We start from the raw sequence: 22,143 nt of genomic DNA on the forward strand, positions 1-22,143 counted from the left end.
TGTATCGTGGTCAGTCGTTAAATGGTTTGACGCTATTTTGATTGATATTTCATTCTGATATCCATGTTTCCAACTAAAAAAAAATTTAATTTTTCTAAAAGGGATCACAAGACAGTTTAAGTAATCTCTCATCGTCAATTTAGTCTGTATTTCCGAACGTTAAGATCCTTTCTCCCTGCGATATGCATTTTAAAAAGTGTTTAAAAAGGTGAGGTCCCGATGTCATATTTACAGCAGACGTCGTTGTAGCTAGAACGCTTTCATGTTCTCTTGTGTTTGAGGCTGGCTGTCACGTTTTAATTAAAAAAACCTGCTTTATAAAAAAAACATGCACTCCCCCTGTGTTCCAGCGCTAGAGTGATTCAGCCCATCTGGTGTGTGTGACGTGGTTAGAATAGAGTAGGTAGGCGGGGTAAGAGTGTAGTATTTTGTCTGTCTTGAACTTTGATTCAGTCAGAAGTCTGGACTATTTAAAAAAAAAAGGAGTCGGGGGAAACGGGCAGCGAAGTCTGGCGAGATCTCACAATGTGCGTACCACTTTACTGGACACCTATGAGAACTTAATTACCGAACAATTCGTGGTAAGCCATAGTCACACATTTACTGCATTTTCATTATTATTATTTTGTTTTTCGTGCCATAGAAAACAAGATTTGGGGATTTTAAATTGCCGAGCATTGCATTTTAAACTTTTTTTTCCTAATCGTTTTATAGGAAAATAGTTACTGATATTGGAAAAACTATAGCAAAGTGATGGAAAGACTCGCTGGGAGCGTATTCTGAATTTATATGACGGGTAGGTGATATACGCGTTACATGCTGTGGTAGGTTTCTGTAACGCACATAGACAAAGATACAATGGCAGCTATATTTAAGAACTGGATGTTCACGAGAATACCAAGCTGCCCTCACCGTTGCGACGTGTTTAGCTCTTTGCTACTAGGTGTTTTTTTAAGGAAAATGTTTTAGAAGAAAATGCATATTGATGTTTATACCTGCGTGCTTCTTCTGTTCCGGTAATGAAGTGGGGAATTATTTTTTTATTGTACTAAGTGTTCTCATCTATTTTTAATTTCTCAAACGCATGGGTATTGGTGAGTCGGTAACTGGAGTAGACCGCGGTCGGCTGTTAGGATTTTTTTTTAAGGATGGAGAGATTTGCGTTTGGGCTGGAGTCTGCATCTCCTGTACAAAAAGCATGCACTGGATGTTTGCGCGCAGTCTGTATTCTCTTCATTGGCCCTGTGAAGACGTTTCATCTTCCACCTACACTAAAACTTGCTACTGAGCCTTAAATAATGCAGAACTGAAGGGACTTTTGCAAGCCTGGCGCACAATGTACAGTATTTCCCTCCATTTATGTGTAAACATGGTTGAGCCAGACAATATGACATTAAATGGATCAAAATATAGTCTCATATATATGTAATTTGCGTATATTAACGAACTAAATATTTTTTTGGTCTGCAGGGTAGTCTGTTTTAGATCCTGCACACGAGTTCGCGCGGTTAGATTGTGAGCCCATTTTGTGGGTTAAGGCATGATTTGCGTCTCAGCCTTTTTGACGTGCTTGGATTTGGGAAAACTCCACGTTTATTCTCTTTCTCTTTTTTTTTTTGTTGTTGCTCTTTTAATCAAGCGAGGGAGCCACCAGCCACCACAGAGCTGGCGGTTGAGGCTTAATCGGATTCCCAGATGTTCTAGCCGTTTAGCGCGTTCTGAAGCAAAAGACGGATACAACCACAGCTGCTTGAAAATGACCACCCTTTTAAGCCTGAAGTTACTGTTAAAAATGTTCCAAGCTCCAAAAAGTAAAAAAAACGAGAGGAGTGTGTTTGCTGCTTCTTACATGTTGTAAATGTAGCCCTCCCTCAGACTGGGTATTGTTTGTTTGTCGAATTGGATTGGCAGGACCACAAAGAAACAATTTTAGCCACGTGCTTTATATCAACAAACTGTGCAATTCAAGAAACATCAGGCGAGTGGATTTTAAAAATGAATTTCCCGGAAAGCCGGCAGAAAGAAATCTTGCAATTTCATGTGCTTTTAAATACCTATGAAATAGGAGGCTTGTTACTAAATTGATATGTCTTGTCTTTCAAATCTACAGTTAAGCATGTAATCTGAAAACATACTTAATCAGAAATTCTTTTTAATAGCGCTCATTCTTTTTGACCCTCATATTGCACTACAGCGTGTCCCTGAAACATTTTATTGAACTGCAATAATATTTTTACCTTGTTACATGGGGCAGGGGTCCAGATAATTGTGGAGGAGAGCTATGGTAGTCTAATTTCAACAGAAATAGTCCCCCAGGTGTAACGCCGTTTGGAAGCCAAGGAGATGGAGAAAACATGCTGGATTCTGGACAGTAAGGGTCAGAGCTGGGGACCCCTAACCTAGACTGTCTCACTTCATGGCTAAAGCCACAGTCCCTAAACAAATGCTTTGATGAATTACAGTGCTGATGCCCAGGGTTTAAATCCAGACCTGGGGTGCTATCTGTGTGGAGTTTGTATGTTCTCCCTGTGTCTGTGTGCGTTTCCTCCGGTAGCTCCAGTTTCCTTCCACAGTCGAAAGACCTGCTGGTAGGTTAATTAGCTTATGGGAAAACTGGCCCTGGTGTGAGTGCCTGTGCTCTCTGATGGACTGGTGTCCCGCCCAGATTGTACCCTGCCTTGGACCTGTTGCTTGCTGGGATAGGCTTTGGCTCCCCCGTGACCCTGTGTTGGAAGAAGAGGTTAGAACATGAATGGGTGGGTAGAGAGTTGCAATTAATGCCCTGAACAGAGTATAGAAAAAGGACCTAATTCCCAAAATCATCCAGGTGGGGCTGCACATTGGTGGTGGTGGAGGGGAGTCCCCATTACCTGTAAAGCGCTTTGAGTGGAGTGTCCAGAAAAGCGCTATATAAGTGTAAGGAATTATTATTATTATTATTATTATTATTAATGATTAAAACCCATGATCTGGGTTGCGATCTGGTTACTGCTGGCTTATCGTGAGAGAGCTGTATAATTCTCCTTCTCCTCATCCAGCCTGTGGGACCATGACGTCTGCGGTCCACTTGGCTGCCAGTCGCCCGGAGCTGAAGGAGTTCGACAGTGTGAAGGAGTCCATCAGCGACATTATCAACCAGCTGCGGGACATCGACCCCGCCCGCCTCTCCTTCTCGCCCTTCCTGGACCTCGACACCCAGATCTCCCTGGCGCCCGTGTCCGACAGCCCCGAGTCCTCCGTGGAGGAGCTGCACTCCCTGTCTCGCTCCCCGGCCGAGTCCCGCCACTCGCTGGAACCGCCCCCAGCCGGAGATGGTGCTGCGCCCTTCGGCCAGCTGGACCGTAAGCTCTTGTAGTCCTGTCTCTGTGTGATTGCGAGTTTCATCCCTGCTGGGCAGCTAGACCGTTGGCAAATGGGTCAGTATCCGGGCCACCTTAAAGCCTGTTCTGACCGGGTCCCATACAAGGTAGTGATAAATAATAAAGTTAATTTTATATAGCGCCCTTAAAAGTAGCTTCTCAAAGCATTTTACAGTGAGGAAAACACAATCATAGCAGATAAAAGCGTTAGTACGATAAAAAAAGAGCAAACACAGCCAACAATGAAGTAAAAGACCTTCTGAAGAAGAAGGTTTTGAGTCTGAGCTTGAAAGGGCTCAGGGAAGGCGACACTGATATCCCTGGGGACAGAATTCCAGAGCTTTGGGGTGTAGCAGGAGAATGCCCTGTCACCCACAGGACGCAGAAGAGCTTGGACAGACAAGAGACCAGAGTCAGATGAACGAAGGATGCGAGGTGGGGAGTAGGAAGATGATAAATCAGACAGGTACCGAGGTGCCGATTCATGTAGAGCTTTATAGGTGAATAAGGTGAATTCAAGTAAATACAGTTGTGCCTTGTTGGTACTTTGATAAAACACATCTTTGGAAAATCAGCTGGCTGCTGCAAGAGATGTTGGTGGAGCTGGAGGCTGTGCTCGGCTTTCTGGGTCAGAAGTTCTGAAACACATGCCAGCTTGGTGGCAGTGCAAACAGAGTTTAAGTTTGCATGATATGCAAATAAGAAAATACATTGTGTTCCCATGAGACCACAGCAACATGTCTTGCAGTAGAAGCTGAGCGAAGTCACTCACGCTGGACTCCAGTCCTTCACTTCTCTGGTGCCTGAACTTTTGGTGTAAATCGTGCCGTCATGTCACAGTGACCCAGCAAAACTACATATACTTTTATTAATTTCTAAGCCACCTTCAGCTTACAAATGTAAAAAAAAACTCGACATGAATATAAAATCTTAAATCGGATGTGGTAGCATGTCTCAGTATGGCAACAAAAGCTCAGTGCTTTAAGAAGTTCAGCCTCTTGATGAGGCGTTAAAAGTTTTGTGGTCATTAACGATTTCATGGCTCTGTTCAGTAAGGGTTTTAACTCCACTGCCCTGTATGATAACACCAGGGGTATCATTGTAGCCGCTGTCGAGAAATTTGACTTGGACTGCTGGCAGCTTTCGTCCTTCTTTTGAGCAGGGACACTCTCCTCGGAGAGCTTCGATCAGCAGCAGATTCAGCAAGAGGATGCAGAGGCAGCAGTGGCCGTTGCCACAGTGGCCAGCGAAATCTCCTTCCTGGATCGAGCGGCGGGAGACGCCCCTGGAAATGGGACTACTACCCCTCTACCGGAATTCCGGGACGAATTTCCCAAAGGAGCGCGGAGCGACGGGTGGGGCCCTTTGGAATCAACCAATCAGGAGTCCACTGTAGAAGAAGACCGCCCTCTGATTAGCCCTCCTCCCGAGACCATAGAGCTGACTGTGTGGGACTCCCAGGCCCAGCCTGAGGGTGGCGCGGTGCCCGATGTTGCCGAAAGAGGGCGCTGTTGCAGGTGCTGCTGCAGCAGTCGGTTCCGAGCTCTGTGTTCTGTCCTGGCCTCCCTCCTAGTGCTTCCAGGAATTTTGTATGGACTGTACTTCTACCTTCCCCTGGAATCGCCTCTCTGCCCCGACCTGGCCAGCCGGCTGGTCTTTGCTATCCGCTGCTGTGTTGTGGCCGCGGTGCCCCTCCTGCTTGGTATGTCCCAGTTCCTTGATTCCTCATCGCCGTCTTTCAGTGGGTCAGTACTGGGTTTTTCCTGCAGCTGTTTCTGCTGGCGGAGTTGATCTCGGGCAAGAAAAAGTCAGTCTATGCAGAACCACCTTTATGTGCAGACAGAGCTTATGCAGTGTTTGACTAATGAAAATGCAGCCTGAGCCATATTGCTGGTATTCTGAAAGCCTGGGTGTGGGACAGTAACTGAATTTATCACCTATTGAAAGATATTTAGAATGATAAATGTCTTTCTGAGATAGTGATTTATTTAACTCTCAGATTTCATCTCTTGGGGAAATTGGGTTCCTATAGTTTTGTCATTCTGGAAAGAATGTGTTGCCTAGCTGTTGGCTTTGGTTCTGCAGTTATAAAGATGCTTGAAGCTATTAGGGCAGATGAAGTTTAGGTTTGCATGATTTGCAGATAGGAAAATGCATTGTGTGCCCACAGAAGCAGAGCAAAATGTCTTGCAGTACAAGCTGAGTTAGACCCCCTACCCTGGACTCCAGCCCTCTGTTTTCCAGATGACTGAACTTCTGATTTCACAGTTTCTTCCACCCTCAGTTCCCTGCAGAGGGACAATGGGTGTAAATCACGCTCTGTCATTTTACAGTCTCCCCGCAAAACCAAATATATTACACTTTGTTTCAGTCATCTTAGCCTTTGGAATGTGCAAAGACTTAAATTTGATGAGGTGGCTAATATTTAAGGTAAAGAGATGTCTCTTGCCCTTTGACATGATATACGTGTGACAATGTGGCAACACAGCCTTAACTGTAATGAAAAACAAACAACCGATTGCCACCCCCTTCGAAAGGGAGTTCTCTCCCATGGTTTTCATTTCTGGAGCGCTCTTTCGCACCTTCTGTTTTCTTTCTGTGTTTTGACAAGAAGATGCCACTCCATCTGGAGCGGAAAGTGCCGGCCAGTTCTTCATTGTAATCAACAGGTTGCGGCTCAGAGAATTATTATTCGAACGCAGAGAAGCTCGTCATTTTAAAGTTACTTCATGGCTGGAACTCGTTGCCTGTATTTTTGTTTTTACTGTTTAGAAGCCAGTTATTTTTTCGTTTGCTACCAACACAGTGATGACAGGACGCAGTTCAGGAAAATAACTCCAGAAGATGTCTGGGAATCAGACTGTAAATCATCTTGATGTTTTGGCTTTAGAGCTGTCTAAACCGTTCCCGGGTTGGGCTGTGACCAGTTTATATCCTGCATTTGCTCTCTTTCACCCTATCTGCATTTATACTTGGAACACAGGGACTACTCTGTAATAGATAGAAAATAGATGGTTACTTGATGATTCTTGAAGTGTTTTTCCACCTGGCTCATCACTGTAGCCCCATAGTAGCTGAGAGCACAGGTCTCCACCAGGTAGCAGGACAGAGGTCACGACCATGGGGAATCATGAAGATCTCCTAGCTGTCTCCACCCTGTCTGATCTTACTGGCACAGGACTGCAGTGTGGCACTGTAGACAGGCTTCTGGGCTTGAAACTGGAAGGTTAAGGGTTTAAATCCCGGGTGAGACACTGTTGTAGCTGCTGTAGTCCTTGGTGAAGGGTTTTACCTAGTATGTTTTCAGTTAAATATCCAGCTGTTTAAATGAGTGCAAGTGTAAGTTTCTGTGGATAAAATCATCAGTCAAATAAATTAAAGAAATTAAATTCAATTAAAGAAAAAATGTAGCACATTTTGTTCTGGCACTGTGAACCCCTTGGCCACAGTAAGCAAGTAGCAGAGGTTGGGCAAGAACCATGACATTCTTGGATTTAGGGTCCAATCCACAATCTGCAGTTTTTTGGTAACTGGATAAACCATTGGAGGGCAAAAATAGATTTTCTTTAAGCAAAACAACCCAGTAAATGTGGTTTAGGACTCCTCTAAAAAAACAGCAGGACTGGGGACCGAGCCAGTACTGTGACGCTGGCATTGAACCGTTCGGATTCGAAAGTCAGAGGCGCATGGAAACATGGCATCGACCAACGCTGTGTCATCAGCAGATTCCCAGCCTGCTGAGAGATTTACGACACAGTTATATAAAGATGCCGTGGAATTGAAAGCACAGCCTCAAGTGTGGCGGGGAAAAAGAATGGCAGATTCTTAATTGTAAGACTCGGACTTTTGCCATTCGTTTCCACTATGGAAAAAACTTTTCACTAAAACCCCGCGTTGTAGAAAAAGGTTACTAAAGTCCGCGGATTTTGGAATGTGTGGCGTCTGGAGCGCCAGTCATTAAATTGTGCCCTGCGGGGGCGTGCAGCACACGTTTACAGACCGCTCTGAGACAGAAGGTAATTTCCTCTCATTATGTAAAGATCAGCAGGAGGATTTGGAGGAGAGGTTAAGGTGGAGCCTGTTATGTAACTCTGGTCAGAAAACAACAGGGTAAGGCCCACTTCGGTGGGTCTTGTTGCCTAGTTACCAAGTCCACAAGCAATTTCTGTGCCAAGAGGAAGAAAAAAGGCCGAGTTGAGGCCTATAGACGAGTTCGTCCTCTGCAAGCTCACGACATCCCGAGCGATTGTGCCTTTTCTGATCTCATTCCCTGCTCTGTTCAGTTTTACCTGCTGTCAGTTTCAGGTCTCCGGAGCGGGTGAGATCTGTTGTTCAACTCCAAAGCAAATGCATTGTTGCCTTTTAAACAGCTGAGTCAACAGTAAGCCGTCTCCTTTTTTTGTCTTGTCGAGATTTTTTCCACCACCTGATACATGTTGTTCTTGCCAAAGTCCCAGGCTGATCTATAGTGTGTCTACAAACGCACTAAGTCCTGTGGAATAACTGGTTCACCCACCTGTTATGAATGGCCTCCCTGCATTCCCTTGCTCCTTTATTGGATACTGAAGTTGAATAGGATGTGGTGTTTTTGAAGGTTCCTTTAGGTCATGCTGTTGAGGTCACAGCTTCACCCAGGGTGCTGTAGAAATCCAGCCTCCTCTTCAAAGTGCATTTGAATGTGAACTTGGGTTGTGGTAAACTCTTGTGATTTACACTACAGGAACTCTTTCACTTAAATCACTCGAAGGGATGTCATTCTCATGGCACGAGCAGGCCAGGAAAATGGCTTGGTGCCTTGGCAGTGTTTGTGCAGACATTTGGTCTAGCCTGCATTGTTATTGGACAGGGTTTTAGCATAGCTTCTTCTGACTTTCCCGTTCAAATCTATGTTTACTGGACAGAAGACTCTGGCTGAAAACATTTTCTGAAATTAGTATAGAGCAGGTTACTGCCACACAGTGATGGAAGATGAACAGTGTAGGCTTTGCAAGGAGGATGAGCATTTCATGAGTACTGTGGGTGAAGTAGAGTGTTTGTATGCTGATGGTCTCCACCGAAAAAGGTATAAGCTGTCCGGACTGCAAGGTCAGAAATGTAACTGTGTGTATTGTAGTATATAATGTATTGTATGATTTTCAACCAGTTTCTGGGGATGTAAGGAGCATAAAAAGATAGCTAAGTATTTGCCTTTTATTAAACTTCAGCTAGACATCATAGCCATGACCACCGTAATGCTGCTGAAATCTGCAGCCAGGTAGAAGGAGCAGGGCCTGTGCATCACAGGGTCTGTTGGACTTCAGGAGAGTCCGCACTTGGATTGACTGCTCTCTCCCCCTCGCCGGCCCAGCTGTGCTGACCGGCGCTGTGTCCAGGCTGTGCACCTCCGCCTCTCTGGACCCCCTGGAGCCCTGTCCCAGAGGCCCCGCCCTCCAGCAGCGGTTCGTCGCCGGCTCCGTCGAGCAGCTGGCCCTCTACGCCCTCAACCTCGTCGTCATGGCGACCTTCCTGCCCCAGGAGCAGCTGAGAGTGGTGCCCATCCTGGCCGGGCTGTTTGTGGTGGGGAGGTGAGGGAAGGAAGGGGGCATGGGGAACTCGACGGGTCATCCTATTGGTTTAAAATCGCGGAGTAACAGCATCTGTGTGCTTACTTGGTAGGGGGAACTAGAAAGGGCAGATTCAGGGGTGGGGTGAAAGCGGGTCTGTTCACAGATAATTCTCTGGGCTGTTTTTCTCGGTCCCTGATGACACCCGCTGCCGTTCATGACAGGGAATTCGTCGTGTCACTGAAACATTTCCGTTGAATGTGTACGTTCCAAACGTTAACTCTAGACCTTTGCGAGCCCAGCTAGAGACAAGGCCTTTAGTGGATCCCGGGTGTTCATCTATCCGTTTTCCAACAGCTTTATCCAACACTAGGCTGCTGGGAAGCTGGAGTCTATCCACATGGCAGGACACACCCTGGACAGACCAACAGTCCATCACTCACTCACTCACTCACTCACACACTCACACCAGGACCAATTGTCCCAGAAGCCCATTAACCTGCCAGTAGGCCTTTTGTTTTTCAGAGGAAACCCAGGTGTCATGAGGCTGTTAGTGAGCTCAGAAGCTTGATGAGATAGTTTGATCACTATACTAAGCAATCACACAAGCTAGACAGGCTGAATGCCATTTTGTCTTTAATGCTCTCTGTCTCGTCTCTCCCAGGTTGGCCTACTGGCTGTGTCTCCACATGTGTAGCTCCGGGCGGGGGTTCGGCTCAGGACTGACCGTCTTCCCTCTCCTGGCCATGATGGTCTTCAACCTCTTCTATCTGTTTGATCTGGAGATCGGTCACCTTTTGCCCAGAGCAGGGGAGGCCAACTCCACACAGACCACTGCCACCCCCCAGCCAGGCCTTGAGCCCCTGGGAGGCTGAGTAACAGGACAGCAGGCACCTGCAGACTGACCATGCTGCCTGGACACAGAGAGACAGAGGTGCTGCACAAACAGACGAGCGTCTGCCTCATTTCATTCTTGAGATCACACATCTATATGAAATAGTGGCTCTTCAAGCTTTACAAGACAACAGGAACTAAAAAAAAAAGTCAGTGCGATTGTCTTACAAATAAGACATTGTTGTAGAGTATTGTGGACTCAATGGCCTAATAAGATGCTTTTTTTCCCCTTCCCATGCTTTAAACATCTCTTCAAGAAAATATCAGAATGATTACCCTGTTTACTAACTTGGTGAATGTGACACTTTTAACAAAATTTGATTATTGCTGCTTTTTACATCTGTCATGTCTCCCAGAGAGAACTGGAATACTGAGTTGAAATTATGCTGTGTTATTACATTATGCCAGTGCAATTTCATGGATTTTTTAAGATGAAACCTGTTTTTTTTAATTTGTCTCGAATTAAGCACTCAACTATTAATTTAAAACACCATTCTTTTAAATTGGGTTGGAAAGGAGAATAGGGAGAACTGAAAATCTTTCCACCTGTCTGAAAAATGTCACTGAATTAGAGTTTTGTAGAACCATTGTTTTATTTTACAATACAAAAAATTGCTCTGAAGTTTCACCTTGAAAATAATGCCCTCAGGCTTTGTCACTTAATGTTGACTATACAAGTGAAATATAGTAAATGTAATACATTTATCTTCTCCCAAGTTAAGGCTAGTCAGGGTGCCTGTATATTTTTCATTTCTGAGGGTGTAATAAACTCTAAATAAGTAGTCCAGATTTGGTTATTGAATTCACAATACACACGGGTTCATGTGGCCAAACACCAGGAAGAAATGTACAGAAAAAATGCTGAAACCATGTGGATAACATTATTTCACGGCACTGAGAGGTGGAATAGCAGCTGACGTTCCAATTCAATTTAGTCTAAACAATACTTAAAAACAATACTTAAAATTGTAAAAGAACAAGATCAGGCATATACCTGGTGAATTTTTTTTTTAAAAAACTGGACAGCCTGCCAGTTGGGTCCTGATGGAAAACGACGGGCATGCAGTAGAAGGGACACTGGCCCAGCTCACGTGAGGTGGCAGACTGGCGTCTGGGTTATATCTGTTCCCTGATGGGTGGACGGGCACTGGGACTAGAGCTGTCGCTATGCCCAGCCTCATCCTCTCCGGGCACGCCGAGATTCACCATCTCAACCCCAGCCACCTCCCCAGAGCTACTGCTGGTGGGGCCAGGCAGGGGGCGGTATCTTCCCAGCAGCCATAAAAAGGCCCAAATCACGCAGAAGGCCATCACGGGGGCTCCGATGATGATGCCGATGATGGCGGCCAGCTGATCGAGCCACCCGACTCCACCTGCGGCCCTCCCCCGGTGCTCCTGGTCCCAGGGGTAGATCACCGGGCTGCAGGTGCCCAGCAGTGCATTGTGGGTGGAGAGGGGGGGGCAGCTGGCGCAGCTCCGCTCGCCCTCCCCGTGACAGGTGTAGCAGGAAGGATGGCAGGGCTGGCACCTGCGTGCTTCTGCCACACCCATCCCGCTGCCATTGAGACTCCATTCGTAGTGGTGGGGAGGGCAGAACACCAGGCACACGCGGTCAAATGCATACAAGGGGTACCGGCACTCTGCCCAAATAAAACCACACAAGATTAGCTCTCATCAAAATGACTGAAAACCTCTCGCTTTTTCTACAGGTGAACAAAAACCCCAGTCGTTCTCAATGGGCTCATTCTGCGTTAGTTATTTTAGAGCAAGTTAAAATAGCCTTGGACCAGATGTCTTTTTTTTTCTACATTCCTTTGTAACTGTGCCATTTGTGGTCGTCGTGTAATATGATCGACGGTAATAAACATTTTGCGATGTCTTTGGCGACGCAAGTGTCGCCACACTCTAAAATGCTGAATGAAAATGTAAAAAAATGGCGTGACCTAAACAAATTATCCAACATGTTTTCTAAGTTTCTTCTGTCCCAGGAATCCCAGTGTTAATCGTGTTTGTAAGTGACAAAAATATTAGTTTGAAACCTACAGTGCTCTACCTAAAGGAATAGAAAATCTTTCACATATTTCCAAAGCACAACACAGTAGAATCTGAATACAGCTCAAACCACAGCAAACCATCCACAGCAATTTCTTTTTGAATTGCTTTCGTTGTCTTGTGGTGTCGGTGATACAGAGGGCTCTCCTCTGCCTGTCGAGAGATTTACCTTGACAGATCCCCTGTGGACTCCAAGCCAAGCACTCCTCCACCACTGTCCTCTCCACTTTCCGCCCTGCCACGTTCTCCTCTGTCCCGTACAGCTCCAGACGGAAATGATTCAGCACTCCTGGGGACAGAGGAATTCAGATGACTTGCACAACTTCTGTTTCAGCTTTCACACCATCTGCCTTTTTCACACGTTTATTCCAAGGCGAGAATTCCATCTGCAAAACACTTCACTGTTTGGCTCAAGTGTGGTATCGGATTTCCAGCTCTGTCACTAAGACAGCTGTCACCATTTCTGAAGACATGGCATTCAGTGTGTCCTCCTTTACTTAAGGCTTCAAAACATCTCTGTTCCCCCTGTACTGACTGTGCCCAGGGACTTGGCTCTTGAGCAGTGTCATTCAGGCATCTTCCTCGGGATCCTTCAAGCTATGAAAATGATGATGATTGATTGTTAATCAGTTGCTTCTGTGTTTTGAGAGTCACAATCCAGAGGGACACCTTCAGATCACCAATTTGAAAAAGCTGTGGAACACGTGCAATATGAGTGCTGATTAACTTAGTATATTAATTGATACTGTTGAGTCAGGAATGGCCAAATGTTGTCTGTGTTACAGGGTGTTACGATTTGCATTTCAAATGATCTCCAAACTATCTTATTGAACACAACCCACATGCTTCAGTGGTCAATACAAAATTGATCCTGATGTTTACAATTTGCAGTTTTAAGGGTGACCCGTAAAGCCTACTGGATTGTGGTTCTCCAGAACTGTGGGTGGCCATGCTTGGCTCCAGGGAATAAAGGGCAAGGGAGACGCTGAACGAGAGGCCCTTCATTTGAAAAATCTCCACAGGGGTCAGTATTTCGTTGGTGTGGGAGAGCACCCACTCTGACCTGTGTTGGTGCCATTGCCCTTGTCTTCCAAGCTCAGGGTCCACACCCCTCGTGGATCCTCGTCCCAGCAGTGTGTGGTTGTGAAGGCCCAGTCAGAGTAGCCCTGTGGAGAGGTGTCCCTTGGCCTGAGGGGACAGGAGAGGGGGAGCATGATTACCTTATATAGTCACCCTGTTTATTATTATGGGGAAAGCGATCGATTCAGCAAACCGTGACTAATGCTGTATGCAAGCGCTTCACAAACTGTGCTATACTCTTTCAGTCAGGTTCAGCATCCCGGAAGGTGTATATGTGCATCCCTGCTCTGTGGGCTACCTACAAGATAATCCATCCATCTGTTTTCTAACCGCTTCTTCTCCAGGGCCTGTCTCCACAAGCAGCGGGCACATGGACAGGCACCCACTCACACCAGGGCCAGTTTTCCCAGAAGCCAACTGACATACCAGCATGTCTTTGCACTGTGGTAGGAAACCCACACAAACACAGGGAGAACAAACAGACTCCACGCAGACAGCACCCCAGGTCTAGAATTGAACCCAGGGCCCAAGAGCTTCAAGGCAGCAATGCTAACCTCAGTGCCCTACAAGATACAACACTTAACACTTAAAATATTACAAAGAAACAGCACACGTACATAACAATTGCTCTAAAAGGATACAATACACATTACTCTCTTATTTCTACAAAAGTAGCCTCCTCCTGTCTAAACAGACACAGTGCTACTGAGGGAGAGAACAGTTCCGTGATAAACAGGAGGATTATTTTCACCACGGCTATTAGCATTACCATGAAAATAATGACTGTGAGTGCTGGCTGTCCAAGAAGACATTACAGCAATTTCAGCAAGAGTTACGGGGCAGAGGCAGAGAGTACAAAGGTCTTCCGGAAAGAATTCTAGTCATAATCCACAGCAATAAAACTGTTCTGATCTACGTTCTTAAATCAAGATGCTGATGGTGATAACGTGGTAGCAGAAGGTGCAGCAGTTCGACATGTTCAACATGTTCTCAATGCGCCTGCGCTGTAGTTCTAACTAGACAGAACTGGCCCAGTGCCGGAAGGACCTGAAACGGAGAGCTGGAGAAGTGGGGATATTTGGTCCTCCCAGAGGGCCTTGCTGCTGCCCACTGCACACGCTGCGCACGACGACCAAGAGACGGAGCGGAGGAGGAGAGGCCTGCCTGGCACTGACGAGCAGGGAGCGAGTGCCCCGCGGGCTGGTGAGGGAGATGGCCAGGTCGCCGCGGCGACTGCAGGCCAGGGAGAGCCGCGCCTGGACGTGCTCCAGCGACCGGATCCAGTCCCCCGTCCCAGAGCAGGCCGACACGTTCCACCTGAACAGCAGCTGCCCTTGGATCTCCCTGCCGGACGGACAGGCAGGTCATGTTACCTCATTAGCACCTCCTATGCCTCACCACCTGCATGCTGTTAAAGTAAAGCTAGCAGCCACAAATACAGCACATCGCCTGATTGCCACCACTGTGGTTTGATTACTTGGTGTGTAAACAGCCTTGCCTCAGAAATCAAAGGAAGTGATGTCAATTTTCTGATTTTCACTGTTGTCTGTAGCAGTCATATGACAGGACAGACAGTTAGTTTTTAGACCCAAGTGAATGTAACTGCTTACTACACTAGTCAACAATTTTTACAAATAGCAACCCCCCCACCAGAGAAGAAATAAGAAAAATAGATTATTTTCCTTTACATGGGTCTCGTAACAACGTCAATAAAGCACTTCCTCTGAAGCCGCACCGTCTTCCACTTCCTGGCAAGGTTCACTAGCTTCCCAGCATCCAACAGCCCGTATCCATAGTGATGGCTGACTGAAATAGAGAGCAGTCGAGAGTTGGGAACAATGATGAGCACACTCTTTAATGGGCGTGAAAAAGAATCTGCCGTGTTTGTGATAGAAGTCTGTTCACCTACAGTATAGTCATCCATTATCATTGACCTAGCAGAGATAACCAAACTTACTGAGAACTCGATCTAGCATACTCTAAGAAGTCTTGATTTTACTCACTGCAAGAAACAAAGCCTGAATTTGACAGGAGTATACTTATTGTAGATGACAGAAATCTCCTAAACAGTATTAGTGAGAACAGACTGTTCTGGTCTGCACTGTTTCATTTCAGCAGCCTTTGGAAAAGCACCTCATCCATAATAACACTTAAAATGTCTCCAATGCTTGTAGTTATTGCCACAGAAACATTAACCATGGTAAATCTACAATCTGAATGGCTTCATCATGTCTGTTACTATGCGCTGGCATGGGTTTATTATTTGTCAAGACTGTGCATTGTCATTGGTCCACAGCTATTCTGTCTTCACAGTATACTGAATATAGTCTATGAGGTGTATAAAAACTACAGAAGTTCCATATAAATCACTTTTATAACCATCCGCTGGAGGCACTATTTGTATACTGTATTGATGCCAAGATCCAATATTTTACTATTTCTTAAAAATATTTTCCGTGGTTCTCTGCCCTAGAGTTTGCAGTGCATCCATTAGGGTTTTGTAAATTTTGCACTCAATCACTTCCATCTCAAAAATCTCCTCTCAGAACCCCTGCTTCCTGTCCGCACCAGCGCGGCCTGCTCCGTTGAGCTGCCAGTCGTCCGCCCTCAGGCCAGCTGGGCGGGATGCCCGGATCACGACGTGCTGCACGTCCCGCCACGTCAGCGTGGGGCTGGGAGAGAAAGGCCATCAGCTTGTACACAGCTTTCAACACATCCTGCAGTTACTAAGTATTCTAGCAATTCAGCATTGGGGACTAATGCAGGCCATGAACCCTTGAGGCAACAGCAGTCAGTGGCCTCCGTTTCAAAAAGAAAACTGGTCACTGATGTAGGTGTTCCAAAAAAGTAACGCAAAGGCCTTTGAGCAAGGTAATTACAGCTAAATGAAGTTAATGCTCCGAACAGGAGGTCATCTTTACACAAAGGGTTGTGGGAGTCTGGAACTAGCTACCCAACCATGTGGTTGACGCCAAGAAGCCAATACCCTGGCATTCTTCAGGAAAGAGTGGACAAGATCCTTGAATCAATGAGCTAAAAACCAAACAATGAGGCCAGCATCCTCCTTTCATGAGTAAGCATTTCTCATTCATTTAAGAGTCAAGCGTACTGAAAAAAATCAGTCTTTGGCAGATGTTCAGGAAAATAAACTGGATTTCATTTTTGGATTTCCAAATACTTTTTGTGTCACAAACCATTAACAAAATGAGATCATACTAACACTCAAATGTGTAGGTCTGGACCATAAAGAATGGGTGTTAGGGAACAAGGGGGCAAGCACACTGCGTCACTGATCGTGCGCCTCACAACTGTTCGCCCAGCTGGTTCAGAGCTTTCAAATGCAGCAAACCACTTTAGCGCAAGTCTTCAGCAGGAATGGCCACCCTAATCACGAAACAGAACGAGAAGTCCTATCCATTCCAGACTGCCGATAACCACCAGGCAGATCTAAGAGTTTTCGTCCAAGGCGCATGAAAAGGAAACCGCTTACTTTGCCTCTAGAGCCAACGCGATAATCCCGGCAGCGAGCGGCGCGGAGGCGGAGGTCCCGCTGTGCTCCGCTGTGCATGTGGCCCGCAGGTCCGTGGTGACCTTCCAGAGGGGAAACAGCAGGGTCAGGAGGTCGCAGAAGGAGGCTTTTCTCAGGTCCCCTGCTTTCATGAAAATCCACCGGATTCTGGCAACACATACCTTTCCGACTTTCTAGGAACCGAAATAGAGCCCAGATGGTTCCAATATGCGTTTCTCTTTCTCCTGATCAGGTAAAATCCAATTACAAATGCATCTTTTGTGGTCTAATAGAAAATCATGAATTGCTTTAATTGTAAGAAGAGTGTTAAGCACATATTAAACAGTCTGGGTATTACGCACAGATGAACAAGGAACAAGAAAAAATATTTCTCAGTTATTGTAAGAAAGTGATTGAAATAATTAGGCTTTGGTGCCCTCTAGAGTCTACCAAGCTATAAACAGACAAAGCAGCAACGCGCACTTCCCTTCACCAAACACCCCAAGAATTCCGAAGAGGTGTTGCAGCCCTTTCCACATTTTAAAACCTTTATATATAATAAAATGAGTCAGGGGGACATTTGTTCCATTTGAATGTTAACAAAATGCTAACTGCCATATGATTGTGACAGATTTTAGTTTATGTTGAGAATCATTGTTCTAACAATTAACAATCCAAGCCCAATAATTTAAAAATCGCTTCTACCTATATAGCGCTTTTCTGGACACTCCACTTAAAGCGCTTTCCAGGTAATGGGGACTCCCCTCCACCACCACCAGTGTGAAGCCCCACCTGGATGAAGTACTTCCAGCTACAGCTGGACTAACCTAAAATTCCCAGGCCTTTTCAAGGGGAATCCATCAATCCAATCAGATTAAGCCAATGAGATTTTCACAATGGTACTGGACCAAGTATCAAACGAGTGGCTCGATGATTGGGCGAATTGGAGAGGCCTCATTCTCTCTCTGGCAGGTACAGGGGTCCTCATATATAAGGCACAACTGGCAACTACAAATTGGCTGGGTACATGTAAAAAATAAATAAAAACTGGCAATGCTAACTTCGAAAAAGGTCAAGAAAATGAGAGCGGTGTCTTACGATCTTGCGGTGAAGCTTGCTCCCGCTGCTGTAGGTGGTGGTGAGGATGGCAGAGCAGGGCTCACTGTACTTGGGCACAGTGCCCCTCTCCGTGGTGCTGCCCACCAAGACGGTGTACATGCTGTTGGCATAGCCATCGCAGTTACAGTTGTCGAAATGAGCCCCGCCGTTCCCCGAAGCCCACACAAAAATGGACCCCAGCCCTCTCCGGCCCTGTCAAAGGGACAGCACTGGGGTTAAGTGTTTGTCTGCTGCGTTACAGCCAACATATGAACAGCTGTGAAACTGTGCAATGGGAGTGCCTACAGGAAACCTTCAAGAGTGCTGATCTCTGCTGAAGCCAATATCCCTTCACAGGATTCATGCGAGAGGACCTGCTGATTATCAAGTGCTCCCTATAAACTACAGGGATAGTGTTAAATTATCAGTGTATGCATCACTTGCTCTCTGTGCTGGGATTTAGTGCTTCAATATCCAGTAGATGGGGTGCGATGAGCACGTACCAGGATAATGCCCCGGATGAGAGCCTCTTTGGTCAGCACGCCTGGCCCATCCAAAGACTGGCCGTCATCCTGGGGCCCCCAGCTGGCGCTGTAGACGTCGATGTGCTGGGATTTCCAGCTGAGGGACAGCGCCTCCACCAGGTCGGTCACATGGCCATCCAGCATCCGCACTCCTAGGCCACCACAGCAAATAACATGGCGATTTCAGTGAAACAAAGGAAGAGCAAGGGGAAATGTACCCCCCTGGTGCTTTGGACCCCCAACTTGCCTCCAATCTGGGCCCGATAAGCCACCCCGACTCCGCACACTGCGTTGTTAGCCACCGCCGCTACTTCTCCAGCACAGCGTGTCCCATGGCTATCAGCAGGAGGAAAGAGAGGAGAGAATTCATAGTATCCTGGCTAAAGCACTGGATTAGATTGATCACAGAGCTGCTGTAAGGCGTAGAGGCTGGTGTGTAATTGCCAGGGCTGTGCTAATGATGGGAGGGGGGTTCCAGCTCTAATGCTTCACGTGCCTTCCACAAACACTACCTCCCATCCATCCAGTTTCTAACCTCTTCATCCAGTTCAGGGTTACAGGGGGGCCAGAGCCTGTCCTGGCGAGAAACAGCTGCAATGATGGCATGATATTGCAGGGGACAACCACACACTCACGCCAGGGCCAAATTTCACAGAAACCAGTTAACTTGTCAGCACTGAGCACCCAGGAGAAACCCACGCAAACTTGGGGAGAACATGCAAACTCCACACAGATTGATCCTTCCATCAATCGTCCCTTCCCAAAGCACCACCTTCTACATACAGGCGGAAAAACAGTGAATTTCCAAAGTCCACCCTACCGGTTTTCATTGTCTGTGGTGTAGCGAGGCTGGGGGTCAGGATCATCATCATTCATGTCATAGCTGGCCTCAGGGTCCTAGAACACATGGAAAGCTATTGGACTGTGTGTATGACGTCCACAGCTCTACCGATACTAACTAACATTATCAGTTTCTGAGGTTGAAAGAGTAAATTCTACTGTAGCATCAGGCACTTTACTAAAAAATAAAATTGGATATATATACAATTTTATATGCGTTTGTAATTTTGTATGTATATATAACAACTGTTATGTATACAGTGCCCTCCACACTTATTAGGACAAAAAGTGAATTGAACACAAAAGTGCTATTATTCATCAACAGCTCAACATAAAAGCACAAAAATACCCACAAATACAAGGTGACATTTAGTACTTTTTCCTCTTATTCATCATTTCATCTCAAATCCAAACTGCTTGAGTGTCCAGCAAAAAGAGCCATTTCGACTTCAGTCTCCCAGTCCTTGCAGAGGGAGCGCATTACTGAACGAGTGACTCTGTCTGCCGGTCTTCTGCGATCCTGCTCCCTGGCCCTGGCAGACTCACGTAATTGGCAGCGAGATCGGGGTGGCTCTTCTCGACCCCGTCGTCCAGGATGGACACCACCACCCCCTTCCCGGTGTAGCCCTGCGCCCACGCCGACACCACGTTCAGCTGGAAGGCCTCGCTCTGCAAGACAGAGCCAGACTGTGGCAGGGCCGGCCCGGGGCGGGCCGCACGCTGAAGGCAAAACCCCAACACACCTTCAGAGAGCAACCTGGAGAGCCTGGCGGTCACCAAGATGTCTTTTGGTCTGAGACACCGAGAGATCTTTGCGAGTGCGTGTCCGGGGGTGGTGGTACTTAGACCGGTGAGGAACAGAATTTGAACGTGAATAGAAGTCAGGAGGAGGAGTTTATTGCCACCTGTGCATGTGCATTGGAGTTTGCACTGATCTCTCGGGACATACAGTACCACAGACAACACCACACAACGTAGACTGCACATTACACACACAATAAGTGTCACAGAAGCGCGAAGACCGATGGAGCCTACATACCAGGTACCACTGCTTGCTGAACAGGGGGTCAGTGGGCAGGTGAAAGGCATGTCTTCTCTGTCGCACCTTCCCAGACTGCTGCTCATGCCACAGGACCTGGGAAACGGCCAGTAGGAGGTAGAGGATGGGGACAGTTACTGGACACTATGAATGCATTTGAAGCACTCATATGGAAGAAATGTATTTCAGTTCAACTCAACTACCATTATCCTCTGGTGGAGAACTGTTTCATGGCACAGTCCAATACAACAAAGACAGACTACCTTTACCCACAAAGAAGACAGCACAGTACTGTTTAAGACAATAAGAGTTACTTTTCATTGTTCGTGAGTAAGCTTTCAGAGGGGCTGTCTGTTTCCATGATGCCTTCATTTGGGCTTGCTGTTGCTTTCCTTGTTTTACCACTACAAGATTTTTCCCTCGTTTCCCTTCTCAATCTGAAGTGCCAGACTGTTATTCAGCCCTCTCTTGCGTCTTCAACGCCTGGCCTGGGCCAGAAATAATTGTGCCCTGGAGCTGAGCCTTCACCTTGGGATCTCGTTTCAGTTGAAGATTACGCAAGTGATGCTGCTTCGATGATTTTGCCGCCACTGCTCTGTGCCTCATATGGTAGTAGTGGCCATCTTCAAACACCTGGAAAGCAACAGGTTACAGACATGCTTGTTTAGGGAAAAAGAGAACGTTCTCCCAGAAATCTAAGTGGATTACATCAGAACACAGAACATGAGAGTGGAGAACAGGTTAGGTTGACAGTGTTTATGTGTCTGATTGATAGTAGATTATTACAGATGCTTAAAGTGCATGCTGCTCTTTCTAGATAATGAGACACAAAATTGTTGAATTATTTTTCACTCCAACTCAGGATACTGGTGCGCCTCCTGCTCGCAGTCCAGAATCCACTCATTCATTTTCTAATTACTTTATTCAGTCCAGAGTCATGGGGAGCCGGAGCCTGTCCTGGCAAACAGTGGGCACAAGGCGGGGTAGACCCTCAAACACAGACAAACACACTCTCACACCAGGGCCAATTTTCCCAGTAGTCAATTAACCTACCAGCATGTCTTTGGACTGCAAGAGGAAACTGGAGCGCCTGGAGGAACCTGTGTGAATCCGGGAAGAACATGCAAACTCCACACAGATAGCACCTCAGGAATTTATCCAAAGGTTGCAGCGCTGCAATACAGCAATGCTAACTCTTGCACCTCTGTGCCTCCCCTCAGTCCTAAATCTACATTTAATTTCCTTTTGTTTCACCTAGTCATGGCGTCCTTGTTAAAAATACTGTATAGTTTCAAAATGAAACCGAAAGTGATGCATATAAATATATTTTACATAATCTTAAATTTTAATTTACTGTGACTTTCGGTATTTCATTAACTGCTAGTTGTCTAGACTGTACTTTACCCTAATAAGGAAATAAAGCCTGTAAAAGACCTGAAATGTTAAAGTTAGTCCCATTTTATAAAGTGGATTCCTTCGAAGGTTAAAGTACAGAACAAGAGGGATAAAAAATACTTTTACCTTTCCAAAATTAACGAACCCGTATTTCCTTGCAATCTTATCGGCGTCTTCAGGCGGGCCTTGGACTCGAACAGCCCAGGTACTGGTGTACGAACCTTCAGCGAAACAAACGGTGCTAATTAATACAATGCTCAAGTAATTACTCAAATTAGGATACATGGAAGATGTAATATAGATTCATATCTCGTTAACAAAAAGAAAACTGCAGCACAGTCCAGTGAGCCACATTACTGAGGTTTCGCTTTCTGGTGGAAAGTTTGTTACAGTTTTTGTTTGACCAGGGAACTGCTACATTTTAAATAATTACGTCAACTGTTGTGGTTCAACCGCAACAGCATCGACGTCGCGAAGTTAACAAGGTGCTTACAGAGTGTATTTTTTCCCCCTAAGTAACTGCTATTTAAATCATTCTCAGAAAAGGTCGAGGTTTAAAAAAAATTTTTTAAAGAAGGTCGCAAATGTTAATGCTACTGGTCATGTTCAATTTAAAGCATCAGAACTTTTAATAGTAGCGGAATTTGAACGTAATCACGGTAACCCCTCGCCAATCCACCGAGACTGCTGTATGTGGGGGTCAAAAGTTTTGCTTTGGTTTGGGAGGAGTTGGAAAATCTCCCGAGTCACAGACAACCTGTGCCGTCTAAACTCTAGAAAGTAAATTACCCCTCATGAATAAATGTAATCT

At 46.1% G+C, this 22,143-nt stretch overlaps 2 protein-coding genes across 4 annotated transcripts; one reads left to right on the forward strand and one right to left on the reverse strand.

Moving 5' to 3' along the window:
- The first annotated feature begins 455 nt into the window (after positions 1-455).
- On the forward strand, positions 456-10,578 carry LOC148813936 (transmembrane protein 79-like). 2 transcript variants are annotated; one of them, XM_088907333.1, is made up of 5 exons: positions 456-581; positions 3,039-3,341; positions 4,522-5,061; positions 8,707-8,923; positions 9,567-10,578. In XM_088907333.1, exons 2-5 carry the CDS (start codon positions 3,050-3,052, stop codon positions 9,775-9,777), a joined length of 1,260 nt encoding a protein of 419 aa, XP_088763459.1. In that variant the 5' UTR covers positions 456-581; positions 3,039-3,049; the 3' UTR covers positions 9,778-10,578. The 2 variants fall into 2 exon arrangements, with proteins under 2 accessions (XP_088763459.1, XP_088763460.1); XM_088907334.1 differs by lacking the exons at positions 456-581; positions 3,039-3,341 and adding an exon at positions 3,640-3,825 and having other exon boundaries at positions 9,567-9,881.
- On the reverse strand, positions 10,371-21,700 carry LOC148813937 (proprotein convertase subtilisin/kexin type 4-like). 2 transcript variants are annotated; one of them, XM_088907332.1, is made up of 15 exons: positions 21,459-21,700; positions 20,466-20,570; positions 19,938-20,033; positions 19,445-19,567; positions 18,879-18,955; positions 18,306-18,394; positions 18,038-18,210; positions 17,535-17,747; positions 16,419-16,519; positions 15,497-15,600; positions 14,617-14,734; positions 14,093-14,272; positions 12,912-13,036; positions 12,018-12,137; positions 10,371-11,436 (listed from the first exon to the last, which is right to left on the reverse strand). In XM_088907332.1, the coding sequence occupies exons 1-15, from the start codon at positions 21,615-21,617 to the stop codon at positions 10,913-10,915; spliced, it is 2,307 nt and encodes a 768-aa protein (XP_088763458.1). In that variant the 5' UTR covers positions 21,618-21,700; the 3' UTR covers positions 10,371-10,912. The 2 variants fall into 2 exon arrangements, with proteins under 2 accessions (XP_088763458.1, XP_088763457.1); XM_088907331.1 differs by having other exon boundaries at positions 16,419-16,630.
- Positions 21,701-22,143: the final 443 nt, after the last annotated feature.

This window comes from Atractosteus spatula, chromosome 28 (assembly GCF_055471065.1).
Source record: "Atractosteus spatula isolate fAtrSpa1 chromosome 28, fAtrSpa1.hap1, whole genome shotgun sequence".
Lineage (NCBI taxonomy): Eukaryota > Metazoa > Chordata > Actinopteri > Semionotiformes > Lepisosteidae > Atractosteus > Atractosteus spatula.

What these genes read in the sequence shown, in the direction of transcription:
- LOC148813936 (XM_088907333.1), top strand. Translation starts at nt 3,050, where the DNA reads ATGACGTCTGCGGTCCACTTGGCTGCCAGTCGCCCGGAGCTGAAGGAG. An exon ending in CGCGGTGCCCCTCCTGCTTG is followed by an intron (nt 5,062 to 8,706) that starts GTATGTCCCAGT and finishes TCGCCGGCCCAG; the next exon opens with CTGTGCTGACCGGCGCTGTG. An exon ending in GGGCTGTTTGTGGTGGGGAG is followed by an intron (nt 8,924 to 9,566) that starts GTGAGGGAAGGA and finishes CGTCTCTCCCAG; the next exon opens with GTTGGCCTACTGGCTGTGTC.
- LOC148813937 (XM_088907331.1), bottom strand. Translation starts at nt 21,617, where the DNA reads ATGTATCCTAATTTGAGTAATTACTTGAGCATTGTATTAATTAGCACC. An exon ending in CCGATCTCGCTGCCAATTAC is followed by an intron (nt 18,956 to 19,444) that starts GTGAGTCTGCCA and finishes CATGTGTTCTAG; the next exon opens with GACCCTGAGGCCAGCTATGA. An exon ending in GCAAGCTTCACCGCAAGATC is followed by an intron (nt 16,631 to 17,534) that starts GTAAGACACCGC and finishes TTCGGTTCCTAG; the next exon opens with AAAGTCGGAAAGGTATGTGT.